The sequence below is a fragment of the Urocitellus parryii genome, chromosome X (genome assembly GCF_045843805.1).
Source record: "Urocitellus parryii isolate mUroPar1 chromosome X, mUroPar1.hap1, whole genome shotgun sequence".
Taxonomy (NCBI): Eukaryota; Metazoa; Chordata; class Mammalia; order Rodentia; family Sciuridae; genus Urocitellus; species Urocitellus parryii.
In genome coordinates, this window is record NC_135547.1 from 27870437 (window position 1) to 27898115 (window position 27679).

Genomic DNA, 27679 nt, shown 5'->3' on the forward strand with positions numbered 1-27679 from the left:
GCATCACTGGGGAGCTTGCTAGAAATGCAAAGTCTTGAGCTCCACAGAAGATCCAATGAATCAGAATCTTCATTTTAACAAGATGCCCGTATGATCAGTGTGCACGTGAAAGGTTGAGAAGTGCTATTCTACACTGAATTGTGCCACAGAGTGTTGAGGGATCATTACTAGCTGTGTTTCCTCTTCTCATTCTTATCATTGCTCCTCTGCCTCCTCCACATAAGGACAAATGATGATTGGGTTGTGGATAATTGCTTAAGAAGCCTGTGACAATTGGAAACTGAGGAGCCGGAAGGTCTGGACTGAAGGATGCAAACATATATTTCTCTCATCAGTGTTCAAATGAAAATCCAGAAGAGAGTATGCTGGTTATTTCCATAAGGAGGGAAGCCAGAATGTATGCTTGAGCCAAGGCATGGGAGGGGTGCAGAGAATGAAGAGGAGACACTTCTTGGCTAGGTTTGCAAATGTCTCTAGAGCTACTATTTAGTGTCTGTGAGAGAGAGATTGCTTCATAAAACATGGAATTCCATATGCAATCCCAGGGAATGGAAACTTTCAGCTTGAGGGCTAACTTCCTTACTATCCTTCTCCCCTCCTATGACCATCCTTTTGTGCCCTACACTTCTTGCCAGTGCTTACAAAGTAGCTTCAGATACTATAATAGACTCCAATAAAATGAGTCTCTGTGAAATTTGGCTGTTTCCCAAATTACCCTCAAAACTTTTAGGTTTACCATGGGGAAGTTGCACCTGCATGTGCTTTTGGTGTACTCACATATTATGGGTAGCTAGTATTTTACCTTGGCCTGTAAAGGTCTTCCATGACTAAAGCCAGCTGACTTTTGTTTTGGGTAAGTGTGAACAGCCACTCTGAGCATCATATCCAGAGATGTCCCCAGTTAAGAATCTTGCCTTGAAATTGAGACATTATGGTTCACATGGTCGCTGATTTCAAAGCAAATGCTTCCTTGTTAGGTATATTGATCTTTCATTTGCCACTTTCATCTGTGTTTCTGTATTAGTTAAAAAGCTGTCACCCCCAAATGTGAATGCAGTCTCTGAGGAGGATGGACTAAGAATAGAGATATTCTGACACAAAATAGATTTAGGTCTAGTGTGCTGGGAACAACTGAATCAGGGGCTAGTTAGTGAGTAGGTAGTTAGAGACCCAGAAAAGGGCATGAACTGGACAGACAGAGCAGGAGAAAATAATGGCAATGGAAGAGATAGAACAAGGGGGAAACAAATTCTGTCCATGTTAACCTTTTGCTAAGGACTGACCCCTTTTGTGGGTGGCTGCGGTAGTTCAGCGCTGAACCCACACAGAGGCTGATGCTATTTGCAGCTCTGTGTCTATAGCCCAGACATTTCCTGAGCAGCCCTGAGGAGGGAGGGAGTTCTTTTGTGTCTGCACAACTCCTACACTCCTGCTGAAAACTAACCATTGTCCCCACCTGCGGCAATAATTACACCCTCCTGTGGATGTTTCATCTCATTAGACCAAAGTATCAAAGCCAAAAGAATAAAGTCAAAACTTGATTTTTTAATGGAGTGGGTAAAGTACACAGATGATTATCTTGACCTTCATAGGAAATAGCAAGTCTCATGAGATTTTACATATTTTTGCAGCCCCCATCTAAGAAGTTTAAAAGTAAATCACCTTGGTGAGAATGTTTATTCCTCTCCCTCAAAGCTATGAATTCTACCTTCTAAATTTCTGGCCCTCTCTTAAAATCCATGTTGTCACTTAATCCTTAAACTGATTGTATTAAAATGAAAAAATTCTTGTCCACAAAGGAAGACAAATAATACCACCTCAGCAGCTTCATTTACTTTTCAATCTGTTATAACAAAACCAGCCAATCACCTCTGACTACCCAGAACAATGAAATTTTAAAATATATCAGAAGTCAAAAACATAAAATGAAAATCTGAACCAGCTCCTATTATTTTCAGTCTTAGAAACTAGGGAGGGAAATGCAGAATTAAGAAAACAATTTCTACACAGGCAAAAGTAGGGGGTTTTGAAAAACTAGTTTCATTTTAGGGAAAAAAGTTAAAATTCCAGAGAGGAATAAAAATCATGGACCATTTTGCAGTAAGCACAGATACAGAACAAAATAATAATCTTTGCTCTTTCCCCTCAAACAGTTCTATTTTCCCCCATCACCATTTTGTAGATCGATGGGAAGCTGCCTTGTACAGGAGGTAACACACTTTGCAGGAAGCTCACCTCTACAGCCTGCTGATTGCCATCTACTTTTATGACCCAAATGAACAGCATCACCTTGCTTCCTCCTCCCCCTATAAAAAATAGATTTTTAAAAACCCATAATAAACCTTGTGAGAAGGTGACTTAAATCTTTGACTGGCACCAATGAGGCAACCTGTTCATGCTTCAGTGAGCTAAGCCAGCTGGCCAGAGGGGCTGAGAAGTGGGCTAAGCTAGTGAGCTTACTGAAGAATGGCCAGCTGACAGGAGAGAGGGAGAGCAGCAAAGGCACAAAGATGGGGAACCTGTGGGAGTGGTGGAGCCAGAGGAGACTTTGGCTAGGATGTGAAGATCTATTTGAGAGCAGGAGCTGGGATCCTGGGATCTTTACCCTGGCTCCAAAGCTTAAGTGGAAAGGACAAACACCCAAACAGAACCCAAATAAATAAAACAAAATTCACCAAATTGCAGAGCATGGGATCAAGGGAGACATTTCCTTCCCAAATGGACCTAAATGGTTAAACGGATCCTGGCAATTAGAATAATTAGATAATTAGATTGTGACTCTGTAGGCAAGAGACGGAAACCTGTCTCGGGTAAGTACACTTGGAAGCAAAATGCACTCAGTTATAAAAAGATCGTGTTCTCAGTTAGCAGGTATATTTCAAATGGCTTGAAAAAAATTAATGGAATAAAAATTTCCTGCTGATGGGTTAAGTTTAGCCAGCAAAAGAGATTTTGCCTGGGGCTCCATTAGAGCTTGCACTCCTAAGTCCGACTCTCAGTCCCACCATCACCATTGCACCTCCATCAACAGATTTTTATTTAAGTCAACGCGTTTACAGCACAATTCCATGGTGAATAACCTTTAAGGTTACATTTGCCTTTTTCCTGCTTCTTGCAAACAGTGCGTAATCCACGAGCACATTTGTTGGCTGTAAAGGTGTACAACAGCAATTTTTGCAATGACAGTGCGGAGAGGGAATATGAGATCTGTGTGCTAATGAGCTGACACTGCAGAGGCTGGGGCGGTGTAGTGTGGAGTGCACTACAAGTGCACAGCAGCAAGACACAGGAGGGGACTTCAAGGGAATCGACGACATTTCCTGAGGAACCAGGGCAGCAAAGCCACGCAATGGGACCCTGCAGTCCCTTGTTATTTCCAGAGCCCCCAAAGCCCAAGGATAATCAAATCCAATTTTTTTTAAAGAATAGATACTAACTTACTTGTGTGTGCATCTCTTATCATACATACTGATCACATGGGTATGGGTATCTATATATGTTTATGTATGCATGTATCCTGAAACCTGAATATTCTCACCATTTTTTCTTTCTGGGTTTATCAAGCTAAATTGAAAATTAAGGCATCAAACTATTAATTCCTATGAAATGGGAACATGTGCTTGAAATCAGATGAGTCTCGCTGATAAACTTCAACTCACCCCTGAGCTGAAATCCCAAATGAACCACCTTTCAAAGCCAGGGAGGCTTTTATTGGCCTCTTAAGGCACAGAATGAAGTTAGAGTCTGTCTTAAGAAAACCTCTTGGGGCTTGTGAAAAAAAAAAATGGTTGCTGGTGAATAAGAGTCTTTAAATAACTAATGCCTGGGATTTATTGCAAGAGCCTTCTGAATACATTATGGGAGTGGGGGGGCAATACAAAGGGAGAGTTGAGGATGGGGCATTCACAGAAGTTATTACCATTTTATTTTATTTTTATTTAGTTTATTCTTTGTGTATCTGTTTACCTGTGAACCTGTGCCCTAAAAAGTATGTCCCTGCCTCAGAATTGAAGGTGTAGAAAAGATCATGAGAACAGATCAATTATAGTGCTAGGGGAAACTGAAACTAGTAATTCTGCATGGCTGTAGGGGGAAGTTTCTTTAAATTTCAACAGCCCCTTCTATATCACATCAGATAGAAGAGGCAGATGACCAGATTTGGACTCATCTGGGGTTTTCTTAAATTTTTCTGGGCTTCCAGAGAAGAGCAGACCAGAAGATACAGAGGCTTTTCTCTGCACAATCAGGTAGTTACTTGGAGGAACAGAATCTGGGGTCATCACCAGGTTCTAGTACCAAACTAGAATTGTATGCCAAACCTGAAATATTTAACCTCTACCTATACAAGAAAAAAAGTCATCAAGGCCAGGTGGAGGGGAGGATTAGATACTTCCAAGTCTTCCTTGGCCCCTTGAAATCATTGGTTTCGGCACTCAGACTATATGGTTGGACTAGTCATTTTTCTCATACTAAGCTACCAGGCAGCAGCTGCTGAGAGACAGCTTTGAGATCTGGCACCCTTTCAAAGATTGTGACATTCAGACATGACTGTTTTGGGGACCAGAGAAGATGACAGCTTTCCTCCTCTGTCTTCTGAGCTGTAAAGTCTGAGAGTGCAACAGGCAGCTGGATACACATCACTGGTTTCTAGAAATTTCTTCCATCTGTGGTGGGTGTCTGTACATGCATACATGTGTATTTGGCATGACTAAGGTCAAGGTCATCTTTTTGCTTTGTGTTTTTTGTTGCACAGTGAGCCACACCCCTTCTTCCTTACTCTCAAGCCCCTGGCCATAACCTAGCCTCATAAGTAGAAGTGCTATGGATTTAGGGTAAGGAATTTTGAACTTTTGTTTTCCTTCTCCATGGTTGCTCCTTTAATGCCCTGAGAGGTAAGATGTGAAGGCAACTCGACACGAATGTGGGTGACTGATTACTTATTCCCAAACTTGAGATTTTTCACATGGCAAGTATTATTTCCTGATTGCTCCTTGGATAGCGTTCCAATGATCCTAGGCTGGCAAATTTCAGTCTGGTTCAACCATAAGAACAGGACCAAAAACTTCAGAAATCAATTCATTTCTGAGAAGCTAAATGACTCCCTTATCCTAATCCTTGTCAGTGGAAAGACACTGAATGGAGATGAAATAAATATTATTTGTTAACAACATGATAATAAATGCTGGTAGTTTCATGTACTTGGTTTTAAATCTGTTCTAATTGATATTTAGGAAGCTGCACTTGAGATTCAACCTCTTGACAAGACCACAGTGCTGCAGGATTAAGAGTCAGATGTGTGTTGTAAATGCTATGGAGACAGGCCTGAATTACTGAAATAATATGCAAAGTATAGACAGACATTTTGTAACTTTCACACTTAGCTGGAATTAATAAATTCCTATTTTTATCAATGTTGGAAAGCCAAAGAACGTCAAATACAGTGTATCTGGGAACACATATATAAAAGGATCTGTACCTTCAGCTAAAATTTTCTCAGCACTAGTAACTGTTACATTACTTTAAGAATACTTCAACCCCATTTCCTTAGTCCAAATCTTCAAATCCAGGGAACCTGTGCCTTTGGAGACTCTTCCAACAGGTTTTGGAAATTACATATCTTTTGAGACAGAAGAATTTGAAGGAAGTCATATACAAAGTTTCACCTGACCAAACATAAGTATCATTTTCCCTTGAAAGAAATATGAAAAAAAGTACACCAGCCATAAAAATAAAACATGCTTTGTGTCATCACTGGCCTCATTGTTGTGAAACTTTTAGTGAAATAAGCTTAGATGAAGAATTGTCCATCTTTCTAACAAAACATTCCATTCAAGTAAAATCTTTAGTCTGGCAGGCTATTAGCCCTTTGGATTCCCATGGTTTTACTTTTTAAAATACCTCCTTTCCACAAGAATAATCATGGTACACAACTATGGAATTCAGAAAGGGTTTTAGGGCTGATGAAATTCCTCCCTTTGATATTCAGTTTTCCTCCTTCCAGCCTCCCCCTCAACCTCTTGCTCTAAATTAGAAACTGTGTTGTCCTTAACAATCAGGGGATCTGGGGGATGGGGTGGGGGGGAACCAGAGGAAAAAGAACTAGCTTTTCAAATATTCACCTGAGAACTGTCTTCTCCCTGCCTTTCAGTTTTCCAGGCACTCATCACTTGCAATCAGTTTGTAGTCTTATCAGTTCCTATCAGAGCTCTCTCAGTAAGAAAGGTGATAGTCTAGGACAGAAAGAGGCCAGGGAAACCAGCCTGATATGTCCCTCAAGGTCACTTGTTGGTGGAATTCCTCATATTTTGGTTCTTACATATTAGGCAATTGTCAGTTTTAGCTCCTTTTTACTTGCCAGTCACTAGCTTTAACACTCAAATAATGTACATCCTGAATTGACTCAATCAAGAAACTGCTGCTGCTTCTTTTTAAATCCCATCTGAAGCAATTTCCCTGAACAACTATGCTATTTTTTTCTTTCTTTTCCCCCAGCCAAAAAAAAAAAAAAAAAGTGGGGTGCGGGGGAAGGAACGCTAGTTTAGCAGGCAGGAAAATGAAACTTTTGCATCAAACGTTATTCACAACAGAGTTTTGTCCACTGCCTTGAGTTTTGCCCACTGCTTTCAGCCCTGCAGCAGAATCCTCCGGGGTTGATTTATGCAACATGAAACCAAAATTGACTAGAGCCCCTAAAATGTCTACTGAGGAAATCACCAGCCAGCACACAGCAGACCCCCAGCACCACAAGCAAAATGCAAATGAGATTCCCAAGGTCCCAAAGGGAGCAAAAGCAGATCTACTTACAAGCATTAGTCACAGAAAAACTATTGGAGGAATCCAAGTGATCTACGTGGTAATTCAAATGGAAGGGCTTCTCAGTGGTGTTCTGGTTGGTGTTGTATAACTGCACAGCAAAGCGAAAAGCGCTGTGCTCCTGCACAGTGTTCCTCATGAAAAGTCCACCTATAAGCAAAAAGAACCGAGATTTGGCTTGTGTCCCCTGACCCTAGGACGAGTTAGAAAGTGGGGAACAGTAGGTACCAGATACCTCTAAGTATTACTGGGATGCGCAACTGAGGATTGGTTTTCAACCTGTGTGTTTCTCCAGACTTGTGAACTCAGATTTCGGCCAAGAGAAACCTGGTTTCTCTAGACTGAAGAGAAGAGGCTGGAGAGAAGGAAGAAAGGGAAGAGGGGGCTGCCTTGGCATAGGACGAGGCATCCAAGAGTGGAAATTGGTTCTTAGGCGGTAGCCTTCCCCCACGTACACTCTACTCCCACCCCCATCTCCACAGCTGGTTCATCTTTACCGGGGTAAAGGGAGAGGTTAGAAAGAAAAACAATTTTATTCCTCTTGATGCTCCATCCCGTTCTCTATTAGCCAACCTCCCTCATGACAATACAGGGGATTAGTTCAGTAACGGCAACAATTCTAACTTCTGGACTTGTAAATACAGACAGAATCAGAGAGAACTCCCTTCCGGCTCCCAGAGCTGGGTTCCAGACAGACACAGCGGCAATTCATGAATTCGTGGTCTGCGTGACTTCGCTGCTCGCTCAGCTCCTTGTCTCACCCCCACTTCCTACCCCATTCGCCACCAACCTGGCTACTGCCTTGGTCTGGTGGATCCAAAGTGGGTTCCACACATTCCCTAGCACTAGCCTTTTTTCCCTGGAGCCTAAGACGCGGGACAGGGAGCCTCAGCCCGGTTATGCGCCCTGACGCGACCAGACAGGCAGCTTCACCCTGGGACAACTTCCAGTGGCTGCACTCACGCCATGGCAAAGTCCAGAGCAGCAAGCTAAAAAGCCGCGACTCTTTGCCCCTTTGCAGCATCCCAACCTTCTGCTTATCTCCCCCGCTCCTCCCAGCTGGAAAACCGGGCAGCTGTCCCCATCAGCCCCAGGAGACCCCTCTCTCATCCTTAGCACTCCCCAGACTAGCCAGCTGGTTGGGACTCAGATCCCCCGATCTTTGCCAGTCCCCATCCCCAGTCACCATCCCCAGACCATGCAGGATGGGGACCCGCGCGGCCGCGGTAGCCCCGCCGGGGCAGTTGTCTCTGATGCAGAAGAGCCTGGCCCCACTGGCTGGCTCGCTGTCGCTTACCTATGCTGATGGTGTTGGGGAATCCTCCGTGAGAATGACCCAAAAGCCCCAGGACTAAAAAGAAGACCGCCCGGAGCACGCTTTGCCCCATTTTCTTCTGCCTGGCCATGCTACGCCTAAAACGAAGCTGACAAGAGCATGGGCGCAACTCGGGAGTCGTCAAAATAATAATAGAAAAAGAAAAAGAATTCACCGGCTCTTACACCCCCTCCCCTCAACTTGCTCTCGCTCACTCTTCCTTTCCACCCCACACTAGTCCTCCTCCGCCGCCGCCGCCTCCTCCTCTTCTTTCCTCTCTCCTTGCTCTCTTTCTCCCTCCCTCTCCTCTCTCTCTCTCTCTCTCTCTCTCTCTCTCTCTCTCTCTCTCTCTCTCTCTCCCCCTCCCTCCCTCCCTCCTTCCCTCCTCTCCCTCCCTATCTCTTTCCCAGGATCTCTCACACCCCCTCCCCGCCCCCCACCTCACTTCTGTCTTCACACCAATCTGGAAGGCGGGTTCATTGGCTGCAAGCTGGGTTCGCCAAAGCGGTCTCTCTCCCTATGAGAGAGAGAGAGAGAGAGAGAGAGAGAGAGAGAGAGAGAGAGAGAGAGAGAGAGAGAATATAAAAACCTAAGATACAAAACAAAATAAACAAAACACTGAAAAACAAAAACCAAAAAACAAAGGAGAGAGATAAAGAAATAAGAAAGAAATTATAAAGAAAACCTGAGACACCCCCCTCCGAAGATGGTGGGTCTAAAGAGGGGGGAACAGAAGGAGAAAGCGAAAGGCTCAGCTCCGGTGAATTGGGCTCTCCCAATTGGGCCGGTAGGGGGATATTGATCAAAGTTGATCTGACGTGGAATTAAAGCCGCACACCGCTTAGCTCTACTGCAAACTGCAGCCGCGGACTGCAAAGCCTAGGCGCTGGCGTTTGTCAACACCGGAGATGGGATCAATAGAAATTCACCAGTCCTCATGTGGACCAGGCTTTCGAGATGCAGCCAGCCCTCTTTTTAAAAAGAGCTGCATTGCTTTTGCGTTTGTGTGTCTGTCTTAAAGAAGGGGGGGGTCTTGGGGGGCGGTTAGTGGTTACTCCTGAGTCTTTGTAGAGACTCAGAGAAGCAGTTCCCATCACAATGCGCCCGAAGATGCTGCGCATGCCTGGTCTCTGCCGCTCAGTTTTTACAGCAGAGATCCGAGGGCCAGTTAACAACCTCCACCCCCTTCCCCGCAGCTTTGGGAGGTGTGCACCCCACATCAGAGTACTAAGGCAGGTTTATGAGAGGTGGGAGTAGTTGATGGACAGTGCAGGACTGACTGCTTTGGAGGGCATAGGAAAAGAAAGTACGTGCATAGAGATGGTAACTAAAAGGTTAATGAAAAGGACACTCAGTCCCACCGACTAAGGAGAGAAGTGTGGGAATGAGCTGGGTGGGGGTGGGGACTGAAAGTTAAGGTTGGAGGAAACTGTCCTTAGCTGCCCTGCTTCCTTGGTGTTGCCTCTGGATGTTGCAGCCTAGGCCCCTGAGTGATGACTCCAGAGGTTATTCATCCTCCTGTACTCTTCCTCTCTCTGCTCTTAAGGGAGGAAAGAGCCTATAAAGTTATACACTCTAGTCTGGATCTCAGTGAAGAAGGGTCCCCTCCAAAACATCTTGTGTTCCAACCTCCTGGGCTATTCCTTTCCCTAGCTATGTTCTCCAGTGGTGAGAAAAAATAATCCTCTTTATCTCCCAAGTCTTTTATTCGTACCCCACAGCTACTCTATAAAATACAGATTTTATTCTCCTCACACTTGCTATTGTCCTTTTCATATTCTCTCCTCCTAGCCTAATTAGATAATGAGCCCTTCATGCCAGTGTACACCAAACTGATACACATGGGGTAGGAGACAGGGGACAGGGGCCCAGGGACCAAGCCAAATCATTGAGTACTTCAGAACTTTGAATCTGGCAAGTCATAGGCTGGAGCCTGGGACAAAGGAATTCAAAATGCTTTGGCAACCAGAAAAATATTCTAGGCTCTTCCCAAATTTCTATCAGTTTTGATAATACAAGTCTCTTTCTACTGCATCATTCATAGAAATGTTTTATCTCCTTTTGACAGTCCATGGCTAGGACTGAGGAAGAAACTTGGGAGCCAGAGAAAACTCATTCTTCCAACGTAAGGGAATGAGGGCAAAAGGGTAGCAGAGATGAGGTTGACTACCTCTTGACATGTGCAGAGTGAGATAGCATCAGTCAGGAACATAGACTTAGGAGCAGATCCAGGTTCAAATCTAAATTCCATCACATACAGGCAGTATTTGACCTTGAGAAATATTGTTAATCTATTTCCAAGTTTCTCATCTTTGAAATGGAAATATTAATAGTTCTTTCTTTACAAGGTGATTATGAGGATTAAATAAAATAACAGATATGAAAGCATCTAATTCAGTGTCTGACTCACAGAAGAATCAATAAATTTTAATTTCCAAACTCCCTTTCCTCTTTCTTTCCTTTTAAAAGTGTTCCCTTTCTTCCCAAAATCTCCTTATGTGGTCATCCTCCCTTCTCCCCACAATGCTCACAACCTCAGACTCAGCTACCAAATCTTTGCTAGTGTTCTATATAAATATCTTCCTATCATAGCTCCTCAAGCGCCCCAGGAGACTGGAGAGGATCGGGTAGATGAATCTTTACTAAAGTTCTAATGGCAGGCAATGACAATTTAATATTAAAAATGCCACATTTAGAGAGTCTCTTCTCTGTGCCAGGTACTATATGTTCCTCCTTTTAGATAACATAGTTGCATTTTAATAGGAACCTTCAATGCCTTGACCCAAAGCAATTACTCCAATAAGGAGATTTTAGTTTTGATTTGTAGTAGGTGAATAATATATTTTACAGTGGGAGGGTACCTTTTAGCACACCTCAATTCACTCCTGAAAGCAGTCAGGTCTCCATCTATGCTTGGCCAGCCATGAGAAGAGGTGGAAGCAGAGATTCGTGGCCATCTTCACTGTCATTTGGCTTGAAGTATAATGAGAGTGGGTCAGTAACAAATGATGAGAGGAAGTAGGACATTTCAGTGCCTCTGCACTTGGAAATCCTCCATTGAAGCCTCCACTGTAAATGCCACCCATCCCTTCTGTTTTCATCCTTCCCTGCCCACTACCTTTTTCCTTCTCTTTCATCTGCTGCCACTCTTTCAACTTTTAGCTGTCAGTGGCAGCTGTTGGCAGAGTTGGACTAGTTTCATCTGAGCCAGCAGGGGCACAGTGGTAGACTAAGCATATTGCTGTTGGTTGAAAAGCTTGTATAATACATGCAAATTCTTTAGGAATGTATCCCTCACCCAAGAGAGCCATGGGACACTTTTTGAACATCATCTCTGATTTTCCAACAAGGGGCTAGAGATTATACTAGTAGCATTATAGCCACAAGAATTTGCCAACAAAGCCCCAAATCTAGCTCTCCCTCTGTGGTTAACAGACATCCCCCACTGGATTCACAGTTACCTTCTAATTTTAGGATCTATTATTTGTACTTTTATTTTAGACCTTTATTTTATTTATTTATTTTTATGTGGTTCTGAGGATCAAACCCAGTGCCTCACTTGTGCTTCACAAGCCCTTTACCACTGAGCTCCAGCCCCAGCCCCTGATTCATACTTTTAAATGAGCTGTATAATATAATATAAATAGCAAGATAATAAGTGATTGTAGTTTTATTGAAATGAGAAAATAGCATTTCTCTTCCTGAGATTTATGCTTGTTTCAGGTTTAGGACAGGTGCACTTGGATAAGCAGAAAGGAACATTGGCCAGTGAAATTTGGAGAGAGATCTATATTATACATTGAATCACATTCTTGCTAACTTGATACCTTGCAAATAAGGAAAATAGCAATAGAAATAATCTTGATTTATTGGAAGATAACTTCTGTATCCTTTAAAGATGATGAAACCAAGATATTTTATCATTTGCCTGATGGGAAGATAATTTCCTCATCGTTTGACTTGAAACTTTGAAGTCTTCAACAAACATTTATTGACCACCTGCTATATGACAGGCTATGCTAAGCACTAGAGATATAAGGAAGCAAGTCACATTTCTGCTTTCAATGAATTTCATGTTCAGAGAAGGAGCAGATGTATTCACTGGCAATGACAATGCAATATGGTAAGTGATCTGAAAACAGTAAGCACCAGGTTCTGTGACAGCACAGAGGAGGGTGTTTAAATATTTAAAACAAGGTACTTCTCATATCCCAGATTCAGTCCCAAAAGATTAAAGAGAGAAGATAGGATATCTTGGGGTCAGAAAAAGTGGCCAAACTTCCTAGACTCTAATCAAAGGAATAAAACTACTTTATGGCTGCATCTTGCATTTCTACTCCCAGGTTCTTTGACAATGTTACAGTTCAGCCATTTCTGATGATTAATTAAGGTTCAATGTGATCTCTAAGAAAGCCTGGGTCCACCATCCTACTTCTCTATCATCCCATTTTCTCTATTATATATCACCTCTCCAGAAACCTCTTCAGAAATCCTTAATGTATGTGTCAGCCTTGGTGTTGCTGAATAAATCCACAGCCTTGAGGAACTGAAATTCCAAGTACAGGTCTAGTTGTAGCTGCTTCTGGTGGGAGTATATGTGTGAGTCAGAAGGAAAGTCTTATGAATTTGGGTTTAATATGCTCAGAAATGAATCTACAGAAACTTCCTGAAGTAGATAGTCATACCAAGTTCAGTGGCCAATGGAGCAATTATTTATCAAATTAGCTTCAGTTAAAATCCCTTTTTTTACATAATAAGGGTGTTTAGAACTTAATTTTTGCCCTGAAGACATATCCAGGAGCTATTTGGAGGCACAGTTATTATTATTATTTTTACTTTTAATGCCCCTTTTGTACCACCTTCCTCCCTGGACTAAACACTTTCACACTGCCTCCTTTAAACACCCTCAGAACTACTGACCATGCTTTGACCCCTTCAGCTCCTATATCAATTAGGATGCTTCTTGCTGCAGGCAAAAACAAACCCACTACAAGTAGTATAAACAATAATGGAGATGCATTGGCTCATATACCTGGAAGGGCCAAAGGTAGGGCTGGCTTGAGAATAGATGAGATTCAGTAATTCAATAATTTCACTTAGGACCCAATTTCCTTTCCTCCCTCCTTTCTGTTTCCCTCATGATGGCAAAATAGTTGCAGTATTTCTTGGTTTCATGTATTCATCACACCATCTTGTTTTGGTTCAAAGTAAATCATATGAATATTCATGATGCAATCTTGAGACCAGGAAATGCCATTCTTAGTTCTGATTCTCTGAGAATCTTGGGCAGCAATAATTTGTTCTTGATGGGTCCATAGGACTTTGATGACTTGCTGAAATGGTCTTATCCTTGATCTGAGTCAGATTGCTCAGTGGTTAGATCCTTCTGTTACCTTAGTAATGCATCCCCTTAAATTCAGTTCAAGATGAATCTGCCTGATATTTAGTTTTGCTTTTGAGAGAATCATATTATATTGAGAGTTCAGGATGAGAAATTAATATAGGAATAATTCCTTTTCCTATAGGGTAGAAAAGCTTCCAGAACCTTTCAGATAAGGCTTTGTGACTTCTCCTTACATCCTTCTCAGGATAAGCAGGGTCTAAAGTGTCACTTCTTATACTATGAAGCTGAGTAGTTAGAAAGGGTAAGTGAGCAGTCCAAAGTCATACAGTCAAGTGGTGGGGAATGAAATTTCTTATCCCTCTAGGGCTTTATCCACTAGACCAAAGTCTCCTTCACGCTATGAGACTGAGGATGTGAGAGGACAAAAATATTCTGCTGGGATGGGTACATCTTAGCTAGTAATTATCTCTTGGTAGCTCTGAATGGGCTTGAAAACTGCAGATGGAAATCATATGGCTTCGGGACTCCCACTTCTCACAAAGTGACACTCTTATAAGCTGCAATGTCTCTCTGATGGGAAGTGTTAATTTATTGTGAGTTATTCCAGGTTATATCCCAGAGATGATATTGTTGACATTTTTATTAATATATACCATTTTATCCCTCTGGGAAAGTTAAAAACTGTCACCATGAAACACCATAGGCAATTCGGGGCGGGGGGGAATTAACCCCTCAACCTAAAACTAGCCCTATCTCCAGCTATACTTGGAGAGGGGGTTGCAGTTTGAATAGATCTTAGAGATGTTGAGGAATTTTGGGTGCCAGTTGTTTGAGGGGCTATGTTTTTTGCTCAAGTGGACAAATTTCCATTTATTGAGTACATATGAAAATTGGAAATTGACTCTGAATTCTGAAACTTACGTATTTGGATGTTAAGGACTGAGTTAGCTTCATGTCAGATGATACCACATGAGGCAAATTCATTTTTCTTCCTATGTTTGACATTGTATATTTGTGAAGGTTGTGATAATGGGGTTGATATGGGTAAAGCACATGTGTTAGATTGAATGAGTTTTCTAGTTATTCACTCCTTCCCAAATCCACACATTTATCATAGCCCCATTGTTGGTGGTTTATTTCCTTGCCCTTTAATTTGGCTATGAGACTTCCTTTGGCCTATGGCTTGTGGGCAGAAATGACAATACACCAAATCCAGCTTGTGTCTTAAGAAACCTCATCATTTATGCTTGTCATTTTCACCTCAGTCAATGTCATGAGAGAAACACATATCAGCTAGTTTGCTGGTCTAAGAAACATGAAAGATATGGAGTAGAGCCACTCCAGTTGATTCATAAACCTGAAGTAAGAGGCAAAGTTGGCCCAGGTACTATATCCTTCGTAGAGGTGTGCATCTGAGTCCAGTCTAAATCAGCTATACCCAAGTCAACCTGAAGATGGGTGCAAAATGACAAATGATGGTGGTTTCAAGTCACCAAGGTTTGGGCCATCTTGTTACAGAGCAATAGCTAACTAGTACAGCAGGATTCTGGCAGCAGTGTATTTTTATGAGTGATCTATGACAATACATCCTTGATGACCCACGACCATTCAGCTTACGCTCAGTGTCCTGGTATAGTATAGTAATTAGTGGTGTCCCTTTCACTCTTAAAAGTATCTCAGCTTGGATGTTAATGCGTATGATTTATCTAGCGGTGGTCACATGGGGCTTATATGGTTGCTCTCTGCTGGTTTGTCACTCCCATCACTTAATTTCTGCTTCTTAATTTTTCAGCTGGGGTTTTTTGACTTTAGCCATCTTGAGGAAGAAGGTATTTTAACACTCCTTTAGATGTAGGAAGTTCTGGGTTTATTGTTTTGAAATAAAATTTAGAGTATTTAGGGAAATAAAAAGATAACTGGGAACAGTTGAATTTTAGGATACTTGCCTGTGGCTAATTCGTAAAGAAGAGTTTCAATTGATGATTTTCTTAAAGTTTAATCTGTCATGATCTGTGTGTTTGGGCATATTCTGTTAAATCTCTGTGATGTCAATTTCACAAACATAATATTATTTTGAGGGAAAAGAAAAGCATATTAACTATATTACACATTTCTGGGATATTACCCACAAAATTAAAATCAGTGTTTTTTTTTTCTGTCTCGAAATACAGATATGCCCTACTTTAAGAAAATCCAGGCATTTCAGTTTTATATATAAGGATAATACGCTGATTGTGCCTCTAGGTTCAATTCCCAGTATCAAATAAATAAATAAATAAATAAAAGGAAGACCAATAGAACAGAGGAAAGGGGTCAAAGGGGGGGTGGGAAAGGGGTAATACTGAGGACTGAAATGGTGCAAACTCTGTTACATGCATTTATGGATATGTCAAAATGAACTAAAATAGTATGTGTAACTATAATGCACTAATAAAAACAGTAAAAATAGGAAATTGAATGTGAGCAAATATTTGGGGGGAATTGTGTGGTTTACCAAAATATTCACCAAAGTTTTCCTTTAGGATGCAAACTATTGTTGTGCAGTGTTTATCAGATGTGATGTTGATCCCCTGAAGACAATTAGGAATGTTCAGAGACAGTTTTGATCATTAAACTTGGGGGAGTGGAGGCTACAAGCACCTAGTGAGTAGAAGCCTGGCATACAACTAAACCTCTGACAAAACCCAAGGCAGCCCCACTCCAGTAAAGGACCATCCAGCCCCACATGTCAATGGTGTCACTGCTGAGGAACCAGACTCTTATGCATTCAGAACAAAATGCATAAGAACCAAATGCAAAAGAACCACATGATTTATGCATACCTATTCAAAACCATGGGTATTAGACCAGGAATCTGAAACCTCCTTTGTAATCACAGAAAGTATTAGAGATAGAAGAAGAAGGGACAGAGAAGGGGGAAAGATCACAAATACAACCCACTCAATACTGTGGCATTCAGGTTGAGAAAGTTGATAAGCTGCAGTCATATTGAAATTTCTAAATATTTCTACTGCTTTTGCTTTCTAGACATTCTATAGCAATAGTTCACTAATGAAAAACAGAGTCAGGGCAGGTTACCTGTCATTTCCTCAAATCCAGTTCAGAAGCCCAGACTTTCTAATTTCTATGCTGTCTCTTTTGCTTTAATTTACTGCAAATTACCTACAATGCCTGTTACTAGTTATTGGTGCTTTAAGGAATATTATTGTTGTTATTGTTATTGCTTTGTTTTAGTTTAGAGAAAATACAAATGAAGAGGAAGAAGCAGTTGTGAAAATATTTCTTCAGGTATCCTCAGTGCTCAGGGTGGAGCAGAAAGCTGGTTCCTACTGAGCCAGGATCACTTATTTGGACTCAAGTGTAGAAAGTCAGATGGGCTCTGCTAAGTAGTATCAGGAAGTCTGGAGACTAAGAATAAGGCTCACCCATTGTTTAGAAACTCTTCAGGGCAGACAGGACTAGCTATGCAATTCGAGGGGTTCAGTGCAAAATGAAAACATTAGGTTCTTTGTTCAAATATGGTTAGGAATTCCATGACAGAGATACTAAACCATTAAATCATGGGCCCTTCTAGAATAGGACCCTATGTAATTACACAGGGCATGCTCATGAGGGCAGTACCTCACCTAGAGGAGAATGGGCTAGCAAAGAGTACTTCCCTCTTACATTCCCTGGGCTCTTGACTGTAGGCCCCAGGGAGAAAGCTCATTCACCAAGGGCCCTGCAGGTTCCAAAGGACATAAAGGGGCTTCCTCTAGGGAGGTTGCAAACAGTTCTTCACTGCTTCCCCAGGCCTTCCTTAGTGGGTAGTTCCAATCCCAGGAGAAGTTTCTTATTACAAGAGAGAGAAAATCACTTGAAATCACTATATCTGTCAAGAGGCCAAAGGTGGTCCTACTGACCTTACCTGCCCTGCTATCAAACCTCAAATTGAATTCCCTAGGGAGAAGACTATTCTATATCCAGAGGCACTGCACTAGGAAAGTCTTTTTGAAGCAGTGCGTTTAAAAATAAAGCCAAAATAGGCCTCTTCTCCCTCTTAAGGTTGTGATCAAGTGTTAAAACATTTGTCACATTTTGCCATTAAAGGGACAGTAATGACTCCCTCCCAATTAAGAATTTTCTTTACTCAGTTTTCTAGTATATACAGATTAATTTACTTTTTCCTGATCACAATGGTGAATATAACAATTATATAGAAGACAATCATGATAACAATAACAGCCAACATTTATTTTCTACCTCATTCCAGGTATTCTGCTAAATGGTATAGATGTATTGTCTCATTTAATGCTTATGACCCTTTGAGGTAAGCACTACTAGTATCCCCATAGTCAACAAGATTCAAATTTAGAAACATTTCATCCAAACTTTACAGGAAAGAGAGCCTGAAGAACATCTGTCAAACAAGGGATGTTAAATGGAAACTAATTGCACAGTTCCCATTATTAAGTTAAAAGGTGATTTGATTTCCCCTTTATTTAGTATGCTTGTCTCATTATATATTTTTGTGTACACAAAATTTATTTGTAAATGCTTTGCATAAAGCTTATACCAGAGACTTCTCTATAAAAGGTATGCTGAGCCAATTAATAAATGAGGGCTTACATGGGAACACTTAAGATCTAATTTTTCTTAAAGAAACTCATAAAATTAAGAGCTGTAATCATGAATTCTGCTGCAACGATTTTGATGAACAAAATTTTGTGACTGGAGAAGTACACTTTGTTTTCACTTCAGGCAACTCACATCCATTGCAGCCTATCCTGATGTGGTTATAAGTGAAGGCATTATTACCACCACTCTGTGGAAGTTTCCAATAATTGCAGACAAATTACCAAAGTAGAAAGCCACAGTGACCTTGAATATTGAACTTAACACTTTTCTTTTGATGTATTATTTGACTTTTGCTTTTGATATATGCATAACAAATTAAAGCAATAAACTTCTGTGCTTTTTATTTTAGGTTACCTCAAAATATTTTTGGAATTAATGGCATGTGATTGATAAATACTAAAATAATGGGCTGTTTACATTTCCAAACTAAATTGTATTTGAAAAAAAAACATTTTAAAGTCCTTCTAACCAGGATAAAACTTGAGGGTACCAATTTCTTTGATACTAGAATATACTGTAACTCTATGTATTTTCACTCTAAATAGACATTTAATTTTAAAAATATATTTAAGATGTGAGCTCTAAGAGGGCAGGGATTCTTTTATTTTATATAGTACAACACTTATAGACTATTGTAATATGTGTTATGGAAAGAAACATTGGTGGAGTAGTTCTAGTGTAGTTGTTGATTATGGTAATAATAATATTTCAAGCAGTTCTTTCCATATATTACTCAGACCAAAGAACAAAACTTGTGGAATTATTCTGAATGATATCTATTTTTATATCTAAAGTTTTTATTCAGTTATCCTAACATCTAGAATGATGCCTGAAACATAATACATGCTAAGTGCTTCTTTTTCAAATCAATGATTGAATTCTTAGCCAAAAGCAAGTTCCAATGGTGTTCTGTCTGAGATTATGGTAAATATACCAGGAGGAATAAAAAGAAGAAACAGTTTCTGATTACATGGATGGACTAAAAATGAAGAGACTCAATGCCCATCTGTCTGGGTGATTAATTCTGGCATATTCTTAGAGAGCAGTGTTCCTATCTTATGCTTAGGACAATGCCTCTTGAAGTACAGAGCATGGTGGAGAAGGCTGGAAGGTATAACTGGAAAGAGAAAGGAAGTTAACCTTTCTTGCCTCCTCACTGTCAAAATTTAACCTATAGTTTCCTTCTTCTTAACAGTATTCTGTTAGACAAAAGAGGTTGGTATAGTCTATAATGTACTTGGTGGGAATCAGTCCTTATTTTACCATTAAGGGACAGATGGCAATGGAGAAGATTGACGGTCTGAGAATAATGTTTCCTGTTTCTCAAGAACATGGAAATTGGCTGACTAGGTCTGTAGCTGGCCACAGCATGATAAGAAGCTGGGTTGCAAATGCCGACAAAGTGGAAATGGACGTCAGCAGTTTTGCTTCTGTACCCTACAATGTGGGCAAATCTTGCTTTTTGCAATGGGCATGCATTTAAAGTTTTGAGTGAAAATTAATTTAGGTAAATTGGGTCCTATTTTAGATCCAGGAAAGATGCTTGCCACTTAAAGGAAATCTGAAGTGATTTATTTTGCCAAGTAAAATATTGGCTATTTTGTCATTTTTATGCTCTTCTACATGTTGTGCTAAAAATAAAACATAGTCTCCTGTAATTTAGAAGGCATATCCCTTTGAATAAAAAGATGTTGTTTGGTGATATTTACTTCTCAAAACTTCTCTCTTACCAAAGTTTAAATAAGAAGTACTTAGCTTTCTCAAGTTCCCAATATTCTAATCTTTTCAGAGGAGGGGATAGTGTTTATGTGCCTTAGAAAAGAGTTATTTACTGAATGGTAATCTCTAAGAGGGGATGAGGCAAAACAAGTGATACACTGGTTTTCTTCCATCGAAACAATGGGGGGTATAGTTTAGAGCAAGAGCTACTCTGTCAGAATTCAGTATACCCCATCCATGACAAGGGTTGGACTTATTTGATCTCCTTGGGTCTCACCATCCTCATCTGTACAATGGGGATCATAATAGTAATCCATATTTCCTAAGACTACTGTGATTATTGAATGAGATAAAGCACATAGAATCATGCCTATAGTGTAATAAATGCTCAGTAATATTAGTTATTGTTAGTATTATTAACTCCAGCCCCAGCAGCACATTTTATGTTCTAATTTAATTTTATTATTTTTTACAGTGCTGGAGATTGAACCCAGTGCCTTGCACATGCTAGGCAAATGCTCTATCACCACTTCAGCTCTTTATCAGCATATTTTAGCACAGATCTCTCTGAGCTTTGGGTTCTGAGGATTCTGAGAGAGTCAATTTTGCTAAGTTGGGGAAAGCAGGAAAGGCTTTTGCATTTTCAGAATCTGTCAGCATTTAAGTTTGTTTAGCCCTGGCAAGAAATGGCTTCCTGTTTTGAAAACAAAGGAAAAAATGTACTTTTCAAGTGAAGAAACACCTTTAAAGGATTATAAAAATACTCAGAAGACTTATTAGACAGAAAACAGCTTTTACAGAGCAACATTATGGTGATTGAGGGGAAACATTGTCAACTGTAAGAATTAGATTGCCTTTAATGGAGAAGCAGAGTTGAGCATGGCAGAGACTGCTGGGATGGTGGGAGAGGGAGGAGGGCAGGGGGATGCAAAAGACTTGCCAAAGAGCTATGGAGACTGGATTGTGCCAGTCCAGAAACCATTTGCCAAGTGAAAACTGCAGTTGCTCTCACCCACTGCTGCTCTGCGGTAATGAATGCATTTTTGATTAGCTTTGCTGATTACCTGCTCTCTGTGCACAGAGCAGAAGATAAAATAACACAGTCTGGGGCTCTTGGTTAGGATTTTACAGGCAAGAGGGTGGTAGGAGGGCTTTGATTATCTTTTTAATTTTTTTTTTTCCTCACCTGCTTCTTAGTGTTCATTGAGAATGCTGACTTGTTCTGAGAGCCGCTAAGGGCCAGAACCTTGTCCCCCAACCCCCACACAGACATTAGTACTGTTGCAGGGAAATAAAAAGGGTGCCAAAAGGACAAGGAGGTACACCAAAATTCCTACCTGCTCTCTGATTTTTTGTAGCATTTAACTTACCCCCTCAACTATAGGAGATTAATGCCTTTGCATATATTGAAAAAGAAATTATGTCTTTGATTTCCCAGATACATTACAAGTATTTACCAAGAGATGAGAATTAGGTGGGGAAATAGGTTTTAGGCTCAGAAGACAATGCCTCTAAAGATTTACTGCAATTTGAATGGGAACACGAACTTTGGGAAGGAAAAACACAAGTTATCAATTTTAGAACAATTTCCTCTCTGGTGCTGTAAGATGAGAACTGGAATCCAATGTTAATAATCAAATGAATCTTTTTCTTTACACATCAGTATAGCAGTTTTTATATTGCATTTTCTTTGTGCTTAGGCTATTAATTTTTTTCTTCTTTCTTTTTCTGTTCTTTCTTTTTTTTTTCTTGGATTTTCATAGTTGGTATTGTACAAGGGCTGATCTGTTTCTAACAAGTTGAAAGCTAAATAAATGGCTAGACTCATTCATGAATGTCAGCTCAGCCTGTGGCTGAGTGACCCTTTCTAGAGTAAACACTATTTTCTTTTTGGATGGCAATAGAAGGCATGACAACTGCTTGAATACACAGATCAAGTGAACCCCTATGTCTGGGCAGAGTGAGTAAGTGCTTCTTTTGAGTGTGATTTGAGGGGATTCTTAATGCTTCCACTTCACCTTTGCATTTTTATTCCTAGCTCTGTGCCATGATGTGGAAGTAGTGGGAAGCGTGCACATAGGCTACTCCTCAGAACAGGAATCATGTTTTGAGACACTGACCACTCAAGCCTTAAGGCTTGAAGGAAATCACTAACTCAGCATATCTCTAATCTATTCATTCGACAACATCACCAGTCTTTCATAAGGATGATTGTCTCATTTATCATTTAACCTGGGATACTTTTAAGAGTGGAAGGGGCACTATTAATAATTAAGCCAGGACCTCAGGTAAACTATACAACCCAGGAAATTTAGTAACCCTAGTCAATCATGCTTTATCCTGTGCTAATTTTCCAAACTAGTAGGGACTGAGGCTAGACCTTTGAACTGTGTACTTTTTAATCTGTTTACTCCATCTACTTTTGTATTTATACAGGTACTATCACCTACTACTACTCTGTTTTGCTCTGTCATCCATTTCACAGATGAAGAGGCAGATAAGAGACTAAATGATGCTCCTCTTCCAGGTTTCCATCGGAAATGAGCAATCAGGTAGCACCAGGGCCATTTGAGACCCAGGGGGCAAATTGGTGATTTTTAAGTCTTTACTAGCTTGCCTTTTTGGTACCTTCCTCAACTCCTTTATTCTTACTCTTTTTCTAGCTTTTCAGTGCCCATGTTCCCTATCATGTCCAGAATTTTCTTTCCTTTCTCACATCCATTAAAGTTTAAGTGTTTTCTACAGTATTTCATTCCCTCAGGACTTTGCCTTCTGTTCAGAAATGAATGCTGAAAAATTAACATATTAGCTTCTCTAGGCTGATGTTCACATATAAAAAGGGACTTCCAGAAACATAACTGTTAGTCCACTGAAGTAGATATAAATGGCAGGAACTCAGTCACCTTGGCAAACTGTGCTTTTTTTGTTTGTTTGTTTGTTTTTGGTTAGAAGATACAGCCTTTCAGTGTAACCTGACTCATATGACTCATACGACATTGGTCCTGTCTTGGTCAGGCTCTCAAAGTTGGATAAGCTATAATGTCTTTCGACAAGACTAATGCTGCCATCTAAATGACATGCTCTATGGGATTGTGCTATCATCTTAGATTTACTTGAATTTGTGAAAAGGCAATACAAATTCTTTTTTAACAGTTAAAGTTGATAAAAGAGCAAAAAAGTAAGATAATCCAGATTTGTGCCTGATCTGCTCCAGGCAGAAACATGAACTCACTTTAAAGTAGTAGAGGTCTGGAAATGATTACCTACCCTTGGGAGTAGTTTTGTCTCCTAGGAATGATGAAACTTTGATTGCCTGGAGGATGGACAAGAGCTCTTAGATCTAAAATTCCTAGCACTCTATTTTAGTATCTCTATCACTTATGTCCCTTCAAAATTAACTTTAAGACATCAAGCATTAGAATTCTTTGAAAAATCAATTTCAAAGGACAATTGTAATTTACTTCATAATATGTTTTCTATATCCTACCAATCCCATCTAAGCCAACTAGTCACAACTATTGTTACAACTTAACCATGAATAAAAAGCTGATCAAAATGAAACATCAAAAACTCTTTTTAAATACATTGTAGATGTGAGGTTTTGGCAAATTACTGCCTGAATAATTGGAAAAACAGACAAATGGATACAGGGAACTATAACCTATAGTAGCAGAAACCCAGGAACTGAAATTTTATGGGAAACAGCACCTGGGGTAGGAAAACATGAACTATAACTAGCAAATTACTAGAGACAGTGTAGACAAGTATGAGAGTATAAAACTCTAGGAAGACTTAGTCATAGGGTACCTGTACATTTTTTTTTTATCAGCACCTAGCCTGTTTTGGGGGAAAATACCCAATTCCAGGCCCCTTGAGCTGTCCGGCCCTACCTAAAGGGAAAAACTGAGAATTATTAGTGAAATTCACAGTTAAAGGAATAGCCTGACCAAAAGACAGAGACCTAATCATAGGATTATAGAATTCTTCCCCTCATACCTTACCACATTACTAAAGGCCTATTGCCCCAATGTTTTAACTGAGTTTATCATATTCACCTTTCAACAAAAAATCATAAAGCATACAATGTATTTGAAGAGACCAAATAAACACCAAATTCAGATATATCAAGAATATTGGAGTATCATAGCAGGAATTTTGGGGGAGCATACCAGGAATGGAACTCAGGGGCACATGACCACTGAGCCATATTTCCAGCCCTATTTTATATTTTATTTAGAGACAGGATCTCACTGAGTTGTTTAGCACTTTGCTTTTGTTGATACTGGCTTTGAACTGGCAGTCCTCCTGCCTCAGTCTCCTGAGTCACTGGGATTACAGGTCAGTCACTGGGATTACTGCACCTAGCAGCACAAATTTTTAAAAATTGTGATAATATACAAATAACTTTAGTGGATAGAGTAAGACAATATGCAGGCACATGTGGATAATATAAGCAGAAATTTCTATGAATAAAAAAAGTGCCAGAGGTAAAACAACAACAACAACAACAAAAACCCACTCCACTAGAATAGAAATGAAGTATGCCTCTGATGGGCTCATTAGTAGACTAGACACAGCTAAGGAGAGAACCTTTGAAATTGAGGATATGAGATTAGACACTTCCAACATTGGAAAGCAAAGAAAAAAAAAGACTGACTGAAAAGCCATAACAGTGTATCCAAGAACTGTGAGACAGCTTATATATATATATATTGTATACATAATAGGAATCCCAGAAGAAAGAAATGAAAGGAGCAGTATTTGAAGAAATAATGACTGCAATTTTTTCTAAATTAAAGTCAGACACCAAACCACAGATCCAGCAAGTTCCAGTGTACACCAAGCAGAATAAATACCAAAACAACATGTTGGCATATCTTTGCAAATTTCATAAAATCAGTGAAATTAGTATGTCTAGCTGAGAGAGAGAGAGAGAGAGAGAGAGAGAGAGAGAGAGAGAGACAGAGAGAGAGAGACAGAGAGAGAGAGAGAGAGAGAGAGAGAGAGAGAGAGAGAGAGAAAGAGAAGGGACATTAATTACTAGTACCAGAAATGAAAGAGGAGGCATTACTACAGAACCTGTGGACATAAAAAAGATAATAAAGAAATATTATGAATAACTTTATGCTCACAAGTCTGAAAATCTAGATGAAATGAAACAATTGCTTAAAAGACTTAATTTGTCAAACTCACACCAGAAGAAAAGACAATCTGAATAGACTTATGTCTATGAAAGAAATTGAATTAATATGAATTACCTGCTCAAGCAAAAGCATCTGGCACTTATGGATTCCCTGGGGAATTCTACTAAACATTTAAGGAAGAAAGTATACCAATTCTCTACATATCTTCCAGGGGGAAAAAGTAAAAGGAATACATCTGTATTCATTCTGTCATTATTCCCCTAATGCGAAAACCTGAAAAAAAGTGTGTAAGAAAACAAAATTTCAAACCAAAGTAGGAAGACTGACACCATTTGACCTTAAGACTTACTATACAGCTACAGTAAACAAGACAGTATAATATTAGTGAAAGAACAGAAAAAATAGATCAGTAGAACAGAATAGAGAGCCCACAAATGTTTCCATCTAAATATAGGCAACTGATGTTTGTCAAAGACCTAAGACACTATCATGGGGCAGAGATCATGTTTTCAACAAACATTATTGGAACAATTAGATATACACATGCAGAATAATGAGTTTAGAAACAGACTTTGCATTTTTTACAAAAATTAGCTCACAATGGATCATAGAACTTAATGTAAATATAAAAGTATAAAACTCCTAAAAGATAACAGTAGGACACCTAGATGACCTTGGATATTGCAATATCTTTTTAGATACAGCACCAAAGCCATGATCCATGAAAGAAATAATTGATGAACTGGAGTTCATTAAAATTTAAAACTTTTGCTCTGCAGAAGATAATTTCAAAAGATTTAGAATATATGCAACAGGCTGGGCAAAAGTATTTTCAAGAGGCACATCTGATAAAGGACACAAAGAACACTTGAAATGGTAATAAAAAGCCAAGAAATGCAATTAACACGATGTGCAAAAGACCTAAACAAACAACTCACCAAAGAAGATATACAGATGACAAGTTAGCATATGAAGATTTCAACATGGTATGTCTTTCGGGAAACTCAAATTAAAACAGGAATGAAACAATACTGTATACTTATTAAAATAGTCCAAATGCTGGTGAGGAAGTGGAGCAACAGGAATTCTCATTCATTGCTGTGGGCAAGATGACACAGCCACTTTGGAAGACAATTTGGCAGTTTATTACACAACTAGCTATACTCTTAATATATGATCCAGCAATTACACTCTTTAGTTAGGTGAAATGAAAGTTACACAAAACAGAAGACATTCACACTAATGTTTATATCAGCTTTGTTTATAATTGCCCACATTTGGAAGCATCCGTATTGTCCTTCAGTAAGTGTCTAGATAAGCAAAGTATATCCAGACAAAGGGATATTATTAATTGCTAAAGGGAAATGAGATTTTAAGCTATGGAAAGACATGAAGGAAACTTACATCCATACTACTAAGTGAAAGATTACAATCTGAAAAGTTTACATATGATTCTAGCCATATGATATTCTGGAAAACTAAAACTATGGAGATAGTAAAAAGATCAGTGGTTTTCCAAAGCTGCTGGTAGTAGGGTTAATGAACAGAATGAACAGGCAAGTACAGAGGGTTTTTAGGGCAGTCAAACTATTCTGTATGATACTACAATGGTATATACATTTGTCCAAACCCATAAAATGTTCAACACTGAGAGTGTAAATAATGGACTTTAGTTCATAATGATGTGTCACTGTTGATATTCCGCATCACTCATATACAAGATATTGATAATGGAGGAGGTTGTATATGTGAAGGGGAGGTGGTATATGGGAATTCTCTGTACATTATGCTCAATTTTTCTCCAAAACTAAAACTACTCTATAAAGTCTATTAATTTAATTGTACATATTTCTTCTTTAAAATATGAAGACATGTCTAAAAATGAGAAAATGAAAATTACCCATCAGGCCATTTGTTATTATTTTTATGAATAACTAACCAATCTGTTCCTTTTTATTGTTCCTCTTCCTCTTAATCCCCACCCCACACAAACACACAATCTAAGCATCTTAGTGGCTTCATACAATAAAAGCTTTTTTCCCCACTTTGCCCATGCTATATATCCAACATCCGACACATGCATCCAGTGAGTCTCTATTCATTATAATCACTTAGGAGCCCAGGTTGACACATGCTTCCATGATGGTCAAGGCAGGAAAAATGCGTGTGTCAGATTGAGCACTGTCCTTTAAACATTCCACTCACACTTCACTTGCCCATTTATGCCATATGGCCACGCCCAACTTTAAAGGGAATGGGGACCTACCATGCCCCTTGGGAAAGCATAATAATATTTATGAATAGTTCTAATGATTACCAGAAACATGCATATTAAAATAATGTAATATTCTAAAAACTGTTATTCAGCTTGCTTTTGAACTCAGTGTATTTTAAAAATAATATGTTTTAAAAACTTTTACATGCCATTAAATCTTCTCCTGCAAGGTGATACACACACACACACACACACACACACATATTTTTACATGTATATAAATATATATGCATGCTTTAAATATATAGATACATGTATATATTAATATATATGTGTATGTTTGTGCACATGTGTATATGCATGTGGGTATATATACATACAAAATTGTACATATATATGTACATATATATGTATATATACACACAGACATACATATACACATAAAACTTTTTCTGTGGTGCTGGAAAGTGAACCCAAGTCCTCACATATGCTAGGTAAGTGTTCTACCACTG

The 27679-nt window shown here is 39.5% G+C and overlaps 1 protein-coding gene across 2 annotated transcripts in view; it reads right to left on the reverse strand.

The window, feature by feature from the left end:
- Positions 1–8263, reverse strand: part of Gria3 (glutamate ionotropic receptor AMPA type subunit 3) — a 264009-nt gene extending 255746 nt beyond the window's left edge. For both annotated transcript variants that reach the window (XM_026413620.2, XM_026413621.2), the window contains exons 1-2: positions 8111–8263; positions 6805–6963 (exon numbers count right to left, since the gene is read on the reverse strand). In XM_026413620.2, the coding sequence (XP_026269405.1) occupies positions 6805–6963; positions 8111–8219 (268 nt within the window). In that variant the 5' untranslated portion in view covers positions 8220–8263. The remainder of the gene's footprint in view (positions 1–6804; positions 6964–8110) is intronic.
- Between the last annotated feature and the right edge of the window lie 19416 nt (positions 8264–27679).